This window comes from Penicillium angulare, assembly GCF_028827245.1.
Source record: "Penicillium angulare strain IBT 27051 chromosome Unknown utg000001l_segment0_segment0, whole genome shotgun sequence".
NCBI lineage: Eukaryota > Fungi > Ascomycota > Eurotiomycetes > Eurotiales > Aspergillaceae > Penicillium > Penicillium angulare.
Genome location: NW_026623160.1, coordinates 4061369 through 4072927, shown reverse-complemented (window position 1 = coordinate 4072927; position 11559 = coordinate 4061369). Strand labels below are relative to the sequence as shown.

The 11559-nt window shown below is 47.4% G+C and overlaps 1 protein-coding gene across 1 annotated transcript; it reads left to right on the top strand.

Annotated features, from left to right (window-relative positions):
- Positions 1 to 190: 190 nt before the first annotated feature.
- N7478_001380 (serine-proline rich protein) lies at positions 191 to 877 on the top strand (the record flags this gene model as incomplete). The annotated part of the gene is made up of 1 exon (XM_056917595.1): positions 191 to 877. The coding sequence occupies one exon, from the start codon at positions 191 to 193 to the stop codon at positions 875 to 877; it is 687 nt and encodes a 228-aa protein (XP_056785475.1).
- Positions 878 to 11559: the final 10682 nt, after the last annotated feature.

Here is an 11559-nt window from a genome sequence, read left to right as displayed (position 1 = left end):
ATTATCCGAGAATTTTGCGAAAGGTAATGACAATATTCCATTATGGATTGTTTTCATTTAACCATTATCTGCAGTCGCGGCGCATATCGACGCTATACTGCCGGTTCTTAGAGCACCTCAGGAAAATATTCATCGGGACGCAGACCAAACCCAGGGTCCTTCCTTCATATCGTCACAGAGGACCGCTTTCATGCCTGAATCTAGATCCTCTGACACAGTGCCGCCTTTATGTATCGCTAAGGACTCATGCACAAGTAGAAATCGCATTGGTCAGATATGTTTCGCACGCAATGCCAACGAAACGATATCTTCAAACCGCCTCCCTGGTAATAGCTTGGTTCAATCGGATATGGCAGCAATTCATAGCAGCTCCGAAGAACTTCTCAGGGCCTTGCTGCTTTTGACCAATATCCCACTCGACGACAGTCGTTTCCAAGGAATTCTTGATGCAGGGGCCCATATTTCTCTAGCGCAAAATTTAGGTGAATTGCTGCAGCCAATCTTTGAATGCTGGGATGAACGAAAATCCCTAGATTTGCATGCTCTGGGGCTTCCTGTTGAGTGGAGAGGGATAAATGAAGCTGCAAATTACCTCCGGACCTTAGATGCTGATGAGAGGACACCTTATTTAAACCCTCTTTCGAGGCGCATGGGGCAGGTTCTATTTTATTTTAATTACGAAGTGCTCCGCAAGCAGGCACTGGGTCACAATTGTCGTACCTCGTGGAAGGACAATGGAACGCATATTTTGTCTTCATTCTCCACGCCTACTCGGACGACCCTCGCGCCTCCGACTCACTACAGCACCGTCGTAATAGAAGTACAGGATATCACGCCCGATGAGGGATATGGTGGTGGAGACTTGCCAGTGTTTTAGGAGTTGGTATACTCTTGATTGGTAACAGTTCTTTGGTGAGCATCATGTGCGATCCACATCCATCTACCAAGTTGCTTGAGCTTACTTTTCTTCTACTTAGGTGCAATAGGACGTTCACAAATCTCCAGATCAATGTTTTTGTTACCTTCGCAAAAAAGGTGTACCCAGCTACTGCACGTACTTTCGAGGAATAAGAGCCAGTGGTGAGATCTCTTATTCTTGGAAATATCATACAAGACCTCCGCATCGTTTTTTTTCGATAGCAGCGTTGGTATTCTTAGACCGGAGGAAATGGCACGGATTAGGACGGATGACAAAAAGGCCTTGGTCTTGCAGCAGACTCGAGCTTATCGCAAAGAAATAGACAACGGGGCGGGCGCAACGGAATAAATTATGGAGTTCTCAGGTCAGCCTGCGCAGTAACTAGTAAAATGACAGAAGATCCAATTTCTTTTCTTTTGAAACCCATCGGTCCTTGAATGAAACTTATTTAGCCAAATCGAGAGATTCTGTTTCTTCCAAGTTTGCAGAAATAATTCTCAGGAGTTCCTTGCAACAAAATAGTCGAGTTCCCCGTCAAGATCTGTGCTACATAGCTGAGTTGTTAAAAGAAGAGGTGGGCGACGGCGGAGATGAGCCTTGCGACAACCTAGAGATGTGCGAGATTTTGAAACGACAGCCAGGAACTACTTGTTCGAAGGCTCTTTTTTCACTCTCACAGTACGCGGATCGTGGTTAAGTTATTGCTCTAACTTTATTCCATAGCCCGTGCCCGGTTTGCGACCATGTTTCAGTGCCGATGGGACTAAGTGGGATCGCTGTCGCCAAAGAGTTGTTTTGACACAACCCCATCAAATGCTGCTTGGCTGAACAAGAAAAAAACTCCAGCGCTCTTGATCCGGGGTCGCCATAACGAACATGTTGCTGTGGACCAGACTGAGGTCGCAAGAATTAGGGGCGATACACCAAAACGCTGTTGCAGACTCCACTTGGTCTCTTTTGGTTCAGCCCCACAATCGAAGTGAAACATATCGGTAACTAATGTGCGCCACGATACTGTGTTCGCAACTAGGAACTAGGAATCAGGACGGTTTAGTATTTCGCGTTAAGATTAGTCTTGCACCTTAGCCTTACATAAAAGACATTAGGCTCTAGATGAACAATACAAATACTTCGACGACTCTGCTCGTTCAAACAGGCGAACTTTTACATATAACAAAGAAAATGCATTTTTCGGCCGGTCTCGTTTTCACCAGTATCTATGCAGGCATCGCACATGGCGGTGTTCTCCAGATAGAAGACTTTTCTGGCGAATGCGTCGTGTGGCCTAGTGATAACCATGCATGCACAGGATACTCTGCATCTTTTGGCCAGCTCGATGGAAATGATTGTTCAAGTAAGCGACAAATACATATCCGGCCCTGACAGCGTTGACGAATTAATAGAGCTGAGCGAGGTAATTGATGGCACCCACAAAACATTTTCTGTACTCAACGTGGGAGCCTGCGATACCGCATGGAATCGCGTGAACCAGAATGGTCTTCTCACGTTCTTCAATCAGGCTGGGGACGAGGCCGAATGCACTTTGAACGATTGTCTTGATGTTGGCAGCTGGTGTAGTGCGACTGACATTGAGGTCACTTCCACAAGCATTTCTCTGTCATACTCTACAAAAACCACTAGCCCTGCTAAAAGCCCTGCCACCAGCCCTGTCACCAGTTCTGCTACCAGCTCGGCTACGAGCTTTTGTTAGATTTCCTCGGCCTCGCTCGTCTATGTTTGTTCCGCAGATTGAAAATCCGATGCACATTCGGAACTCCAATAGCTGGAAATTCGTTACTATCTAACAGAGTAGCCCATTTGCCGTGTCTTATGTTTGGATTTCTCATTTGTTCTGTTCTTGACCTTCTTTGTATTGAGTCTATTTGTTTCGTATTGTATCGAGTGAAACTTTGCTTTGCGATTTCAAATTAAGGATTATTCATGAATACTAGTTCTATGACCAACGATGCATGGCTTGGTCAGACGTAATCAGGAAGTAAAATGGATTCTGGTCAATATCAAAGTGCAATTTGGCTACTGTATTCGTCGATTCTGAGCGCCATGTATGCCATCGTATAGTTTTGCTTGTGAACAAATTGATCCTTTTTGTTGATACGAAAGGTCTGAATACGACGAAGCCTAACATTCCACATTACTACTTAATAAGAGGCAACCGTACTCGTAATCAGACTACAGTTTCATCTTGATAGTAAAGCAACACCAAAATATCATATTTTATCTAACTTAGATCGGTATTTGACTTACATTCAAGCAGTCTATCTTTCAACTTCCTCTTTCTAAGAAAGCAGATATGTATTGGAATCAATTGATAGATACATTTGTGAAAAGATGGATATAGACTCTGTTATCCTTCATTGATTCATTCAACAATTGGCATTCATCACAAGAAAGCCAGTAATCCCACTGCGACCGCGCCCATGAAGTATTCCACTTGAAATAGGTCTGATCCCTCTTCTTCAGCACCACACGTAGTTGATCATCGCCCGTGAAACATCCACTTTCATCTCTACAAAGATTGCATAGAGTGTAGATATTGATTCGTCTCTTTGCTGGGAGGAAAAATGACAAAGTGGCGGCTAGACGCGATAATGGATCGTATGGACATATGATGATATTGTATCGCTGATAGTCACTTTCCAGACAGGAGACACATGACCAAGTAATAGTACCCTTCATTTTTGGGATAAGGCTCTGGAGAAGCTTTCAATGGGATGATTCACTTGATAATACTCATCCGCCTTAGGAGTCGAGTAGTCGAAGTAGCCAGCGGTCAGTTATAGCAGTATGTGGGAAAAGAAAGTGCCTGCACTAGCAATCATTCGAAGAATTCTTGTCGATAATGCCGATCGTTTTAAAGGGATTTCCGCTTACTCAATTGCAAAAAGCAGATAGTGGATCGCCAATCATGTCGCGCCAGACAGCACCACGACCGTTCATTCTATCTGGGTGTGTAGTATTTCTGACTCTCAGAAAGTGCTGGTCGAATCACAAAATTGGCGCAGTTGCAATCGAAGGGCAAAGAGCTGGCTCGCCCATGGTTCACAATAGTGTTACGGTGACCTCAGAGAAGTGAGTCAGAATGAAGGTCCTCAGCATTATGCTGCGCGTGTGAAACTGCCATGGTGGAGGACGGTGGGCGGGCCATCGGTCTATTTTGAAAAGGCCCGTCGAATTGCGTGCGGCTTCCATGCCACCTCCGCTTGACTATGCCCAAGTTCTGGCGGCTTATTGTGAAGTACTGAGGTACACGGCTTGACAGGTTTTGTCTTTGCTGCACATTGAGAGAAGGCATGTCTACATGATTGCTATTCAGGGGTATTCCTCCATACATCCATTACTGGACTTGTGCAGAGTTCCATGTGTCTACGTATTCTATTTAAGGGCTGATATTATGTGACCAAGATTGGCAGCGGAGAGGCTGCAGAGAGCTCTGAGTTCTTGGTGATTGTCAATATACTCTGATTATGGCATTACTATCATAAAGCCATGGCATATCAACTTAGTGAATAAGTGTCTCCAATTCTCATATTTTTGAAGGACGCACTTTTGTGGTTTTCGTAGAGTAGTGTATGCCCGGCACCCGCTACTTGAGGAGCGGTCCTTTTTGCTGGAACGGCCGAAATGTAATGGAAAGCGATTCCTTGGACGCCGTAGAGATTTTTCGGGGGTCGCACAAAATTGAGCAATCTCTCATTCACCATCATTCTCTGAGGGCTTCCAGCTTCCTCGCTGATCATTCACTGTCGTTCACTCAACGTTGAGGCACCAGAGTGGATATGGTGACCCCACCTCGACCCACGGGCCGCACCGGTGTGGATCCAAGGTACCCGGTGTTGGCTCAACTTGACGACCATGCACTGTTATGGTCTTGCCAATTTGGGCTGCCCAAGGTTCGCATTCTGCTTGAGGGGGGATGGCAACTTCTACATTTCCTCCTGGGCGTGTATCCTGTGTTGTGTTCACACCTCGTCCGCTCATACAAAGGTGGTAGAAGCGGGGCGAGCAAATGCATCTTGTTCGTAAGTATTTATTTCAGCTAGTTAATGGGTCAGAGAAGGCCAGAACAGAAGTCAAGCCAGTAATCAAACGGAGGACTTTCTAGTGCGCGCCTCAAATTTCACTTTCAAGAAGTATCTGCCATTCCACATATTGTTGATCAAGCTGTTGTTTGCTCATCCCCGTTGAGTCAACTGATTCGCGAGTGAATAAAGTTTACGACCTCGTTTTCTACATCCCCAATTCGTCTTACCGGGACTAGAACTCTACCTCGATGATTCCTCCTTGACAACTATTTGTCATTCCACATATTCTTGAGACGCCTCATGTTTGCTCATCGCTGTTGATTCAACTGAATCCGCTGGTGAATAAACTCTGGTCTGTCAGTTAGCCGCAATTTCTATCTGCTGGAGGGCCTCGCCAAACCTCGTAGACTATCTGAGCCTTGACTACTTACCAGCTATCTGTCATTCAGTCTTTGCTGCTCCTGTCTGCCCATCGCTGGTGAGTAAACACCTTTCTCGAAAACTGCTTGCTGGTATGCCAGTTTTCCTCTTGCCCAGTAATAATTAGAAAGTCTCACAATCTGCCACTTTTTATCCAAGCGAAAGACGAGGAACTCCGCCCTGGGAGGTATAAATATGCCCCCACCCGTCTTTCTTGACGTTTCTCTTGCATCTCTCCTCGCACATATCATTTGCGAAGATTGGCTGGTGATCATCTCCTTTTGTCTATACTTGTGAGTGTACCTAGTCATCAGCTCAAGACTATCTATCTCTCACTGATAACACTCTTTCTCTAGGACTGATATACGAGAACGTAAATACGTGAGTACCACCCTTCCTTGGTTGTTAAAGCTTACACTAACACCGTATATCACTCGGCTTCCGCTAGGCTGCCAATAGATCCACAGTGGCACGCAAAATCTCTACCGAGGTGAGGTCTTGATTTCATTCGACCCATGAAAGAGGCACTCTGTCCTATCTCATGATCTCACGATAGAGCTTCTCGAACGGTCTGTGTACAGTCAGATCTGAACACATTCGATGACAACTGTGACAGGCACCTACGCCCGATATATTACGGTGGAGCCTTCTTATACGGTAGGCCCACTATCAACTCCACGGGGTCAATAGCTGATCAAATGAACTTCTATTAGAACCTCTTACAGAAATATGTATGAATTGATACATCATGAATACCGGCGAACGCTGAGTGTGATCCGTGTCCCCCGACTTGATTGAGTTTTTGTACCTAAAGCTGACTTCCTTTCTGTGGTAGACATCTTCACGGCCCCCTCCCCAAGTCCCGGCGTGGGCTATCCCGGATGCTGGATGGTTCATGAAGCCTTCTACCCTCTCGATCTTTGACTCGGTAGCAAGGGACCAGTTTTCGGACAGAGCACCCATCATGCAACGAAGACCAAGGCCGATTTCACCTCGAATACAGGAGACGCACTCTATATTGAAGCGTCTCTAGCCTTGCGACTTCGCTTGCAAGACCAAAAGACGCTATAAAGAAGAAACAGCTCGCCAACCACATCAGCGATGAGGATGTGATGCCATCAGGTACTTATCTCATATCGGCTGATCTCGGTCCCTCCCATCCGGCTCTTTCCGCTACATTTTCCAAATTAATCTGCGCCTAGATGGTTCAAACCTTCACGGTATAGAACGTGGGTGAGTGATGGCACTTCTCAAACAATTCGTTAATAACAAATCATTGACCATTCACAGAACCTATCGATACACCGGCAGTAAGCCAGTGTGTACGCAATACATGGCGCGTGACGCTAAAACCAAACGAAAGCCCAGATCCACTGCAAGGCTATGTCGATGGCCTTAAGGGCGTCCGTTCACACTCCACCTGATCCCGCTCTCTCAGGACGAATGGCAATTCATCAGGCTTCGCTCAGCCCTTGCTGATTGTGTCGTGGTCCAACTAATTGAATGGTGGAACTGCCAGCCCCAATCAACCATATTGACTCCAACACGGCGGATCGGCTAACCTCGCGATCTTGCTCATCGATGAAGCAAACTCATTGTCAGTTCTATTCCATTGATATCTTTCATGTATATTGGGAGGGCGCTCAGCTGACAAGAGTGAGCTTTGTAAACTCAATGGGCATAGAGTCCGCAGCCACGAAAACCAACCTTCATATCTCAAGCTACGGATTATCGGTCATTTCAGAGCTCCGAGGACGGCGCCTAGTTATGCAGCCATGTTGAACGACCTCTTCGGTGGCAAGGGTTGCAATCACGTCTGTTCTCATATATATCAGCTACTTTTGGGGTTGATAAAGAGTCTCCCCGCTCATGCCTACCTATCCTTATTCTTCCTCTCTGGGTGCTACTATTGCCTTTAGTGCGACTGGTTACCTATGCGCTTTCGTGTATCACCTCAACATACCCTTCAAGGCCTGCTCTGAATACTTAGTCCCAATCGCACTACGAATCTACTATAAGAAGCGCATTACCCACATTACCCAACAGGTGGCTTTTTATCGCGTCCGCCCCCTGAATTTACATTCGTATGGCTGACTATCGTTCCAGCAGACCTCTCACGTCGATTGAAAGATTTGTTGCCTGGTCCCTGCTCATTCCATTGGTAATGCCGTCGTCTCTAATCAAAAGCTTGGGTTTAAGCGGCATTAGACGGGAGGCCGGCTGCAGTACAGGCTCTGGAGGTTAACAGTGGGCGGCTAGCGTGGCTCCCTGTCTCACCTCACCCAAGTCAACACCTACGCGAAATGAACAGTTTATGACAAGACCTGCTGTTTGATCCGCATTATGCATTTCGATGGTTGATCTCCATTGTCATTGGACAGGCTGCTCTTCATCACCGTCTTCCGCGTCGGCATCTGTGAACATACTGTTGAGATGTGCTCTTGGCATGCTGTGAGCTGAGGCTTTTCAAGGTGGGCTTGACATTTATCTAGAGGCAGAGCTATTGAAAAGTACGACTGATATGCCTGTGGTGGTCATCTCGCTGTCGGCATGGCCACTTATGATGCGTCTGCGGTATAATTAATCGCCGGTTTGAAGGGGTGATACCCGATAATACATACTGCAAGAGGATAAAGCTGGCTGAAACTTGACTCTCAATATGGAGATCTGAGGAGCCAATTCCAATGATGCGGCTCCGTTCCAGCACCAGCATCAAATCACGATATCGTGTCCATGTGGCTGCGTGGGCTTTCTGATGGGCCGACTTATGAAACAGCTTCAGACACAAAGACAGTGTCAACCTTTCCAGCGCCTTATGAATCTTCAAGACGGCCTACATTGCGGAAGCAGACATGGATCGCTGTTCACAAATGGTCCGAGGCGCCGCTGACTACTTGCCGCAGCTAACTTCGCGTGACGTCATTTCCCAAACACTTCTCCGCTGGGCTTCTTTGCGATGAATGCATCTCACAAGTGAGCATCGATGCACGAGCGTTGAATTTCCACAACGATTGGATCGTTCTCATTTGCCTTTTCCAAACGGCTCATCCTTTTTTATATTCTCTTCTCGCTGGGGCTACACCAACTCACGCTCTTGACAATTCAACCGTTTGCAAGCAGGAAACCGTGTCAGACAAATAGAAAGGAGGCCAGCGGGAGCTCCAATAGTCCGAGCAGTGCTCTAGGGAGAGCAACTAGGGTCTTTACCCAGTTCAAGCTAATTATGCAATCAGACTTGCAACCAGTCTTGTGAGCGCTGCGTTGACATGGATGCGATGTTCAACAGTGGGATCAGCAGCAAGGTCAACCAAAAACTTGACTTCATGAGATGTTTTCATACATGACGGGGGCATATTGTCGCAGCATGGCAAATTTTGGGCTTTCGCCGCGTTCTTGAAGCTAAAGGTCAATTAGCTCGATATCAATTGGGGTAGCTCCCAAGCGCAGCTCGCACTGATAGGGCTTTAGCGGTGTGGTATTCGAACTACCGACTCGCTTAGCATTTTCGTCTAGAACGAAAGGGTCGGGCTCTACCAGATACCAATACACTACTGCGGGATATAATTTTTGGCACGAGTGTTGCCAGGTGGGATCTAGCAGGATATTCTGAGGTTGCGTCAATGAATGGTTTTGACCGCGACCTCAAAGCTTGAAGCCATGGATTTGACACTAGAGACTTCTCTAGCGGATGCTGTCTGACCATGCTGGGTGCCTGTATTGGTCAGGTCTTACTTGTTTATTATGCTCCAAAATGACCTCAGTGATGGTTTCACTGCGGCAAATTTCGGTCGAAGAAGAGACCAGACAAGGAACCCCCTCTCCTACTCATGGCGGGTGATTCTACTATGTGTGATGCACGGTTTTCCCATGCGGATCTACAGAGGGTCCTTTTGCCAGATACTCAAAATCCATTGTCGGGTGTTTGCAAGATGTTCGCATGTGACCAGGCGGCTTTCAGTGCATAGCATGTCTCAACAAGTGACGATTGGGGAAATTCCCTGCCCTTTCTTACGGTTAAAATGGAACAATTTCCAATCAACTTGGCTCTTCGTATATATACATCGGGATTCACTCTGATGGTGCGGTTCCGTTCCTGTTCTGCACCCACCTGGAATGACAACAGGTTGACCCAGCTTCCACATTCAACTCCCGCCTAGGGCCAGAGAGGGCCGACACCCGTAGGGTGGCCCCGTATACCGAAGGCCCGCCCGAACCAAACGCCACAACCCCCGGAGGGAAAGTCTAGAATGGTTCCCGCGGGCACATTGGGAGCGACCGAAGGGAGCGGACAACTATGGACACGTTCTACCCAGTAGGGCCTGATGTCCCCACGGCTCTTGTCGAATTTCCCGCACAAGAGGATTGGAGAAAGTTGCAAGACGAAGATAGTGGGTTGGTCTTGCCCGTCGCCTATGGGAGGCACCCCCGGCAATTGGAAATTGCCTCGCCGACCCCCATAAAGGGGGTCTCTGGGGGACCCCGCCCCCCGGCTCGAGGGCGCTTGGAAAATGAATCAAATATGGGCATTGAGTACATGCATCATAGTTTTAAGGGTGGGTCTGATCAAACCAATAAACGTATCCCACAGGTTCAATCCGTTGCCATCCCATTTCACTTGGGATGCGGAAGGATCTACCGGACGACTTTACGACAGACTGTTGAACACCACTGGGGACCACCGTTCAAAAAGGCGCGAGTAATAATCTAGATTTACGCTCGAGAAATTTGAAAAGCCACTACGACGTCACTACCAAGAAGCATTTACCAAGAGGCTTACATCTTGTTGCACGAAATATCATTGATCACACAGTATGTACTACAAGGGAGAATTCTTCCATGCTGTTTGATCCGTGAGCGGAAGACGCATGGCAGTCTACCTTGCTTCAATGAGCTGGGCTGACAAGGTCCAGGTAAGGATCAGTATCATTTGTATCTAAAACAGTCAGCAGCTGGACGATTTTCGCGGGAAGACATAATTACCTCCAGCGCAATGTCCCAAGTCTTCCATAGCGTGCCTAGCGCTGCAACTGCCAGTAGGATCGCAAACAAGGCTGACACGCAGAAAGAAATAATTTGAAGGCGAGTTCGGGCTTAAGTTGCCTGACCAAGAAGCCACAGATACCAGATCGTCACCATCAAGTAGTCAACGGCGAGAACGAACAGACACACCGGGTGAGATGCGGTCGGGCAAAAGACTCCAACGATAGGACTTGCTATCTTTGCCAGGCTGGAGACCACGGCGTATGATGCATATGTTCTAAGTAAGACAGCCGGAATGAACGGGTTCTCGCATTGTTGGAAATGGACCCGAAGAAACTGAAGAGTCAGCTGATTGCGCCAGAATGGTAACTTCTAGACATACCACTTGTCCGGTAAGAAAAGCCGATGTCATCCACAACAGTGTGCGACACCAGACTGCATAGATTTCGCCCCAGCGAAGACCGGAAAGTAGAACGAAGGAAATACTAGACGCAGCCGATAAAGTAATGTCGAGGTGGTAGAAATGCCAAGGCTGTTGGAAACGAACTATCAGAGACAGCCTCATGATACTAGTTAGAGAGAGAGCGGATATCAGGATCGACTGGACATGGTCTTCCGATGTCATTTTTTATGCATGGCGGACAAATGTGTCGGCTGGGGGAGGCAGTCTGTATTACTTATGTACGTTGCGTATAGCACACACGATCCTGCCTGGGTAGGATGTATATCTACGGTTTCCGAGTGAAAGAGGAAGAAAAATTTTGGCGCTGAATTTCGGTAACTCAGATCCGGGATCGTCTTCACGGTTTCTGGGGAGGCCATGGCCGTTCCCAGGATCAGTATCAGTGTCTCCAGGAATGGCACACGGGTTCCCAGAGACAAATGGGCTCCCAGGATTAGCATCAACGTTTCCCAGCCTGGCAAAGACTATTTTGCCATACTCGAAGCCCTGGGCTCGGTCAGACTTGGTAGAGTATGTTCTTGGTTGGTGTATTTGAGCGCGTGTTATAAAGCTTCGCCTCCCTTCCTACCAACTGCATCAGCTTTCATACTACACAGGAAAGATGCTAGACAGACTCCCAAATGAACTCTTGCTCTGGATCTGCAAGAGCCTTGATGAAACCGACATCGTTTCCTTGACCACTTGCTGCCGGAGAACGGCAGCAATCTGCACAGAAGCTCTATTTGATTGCCTCC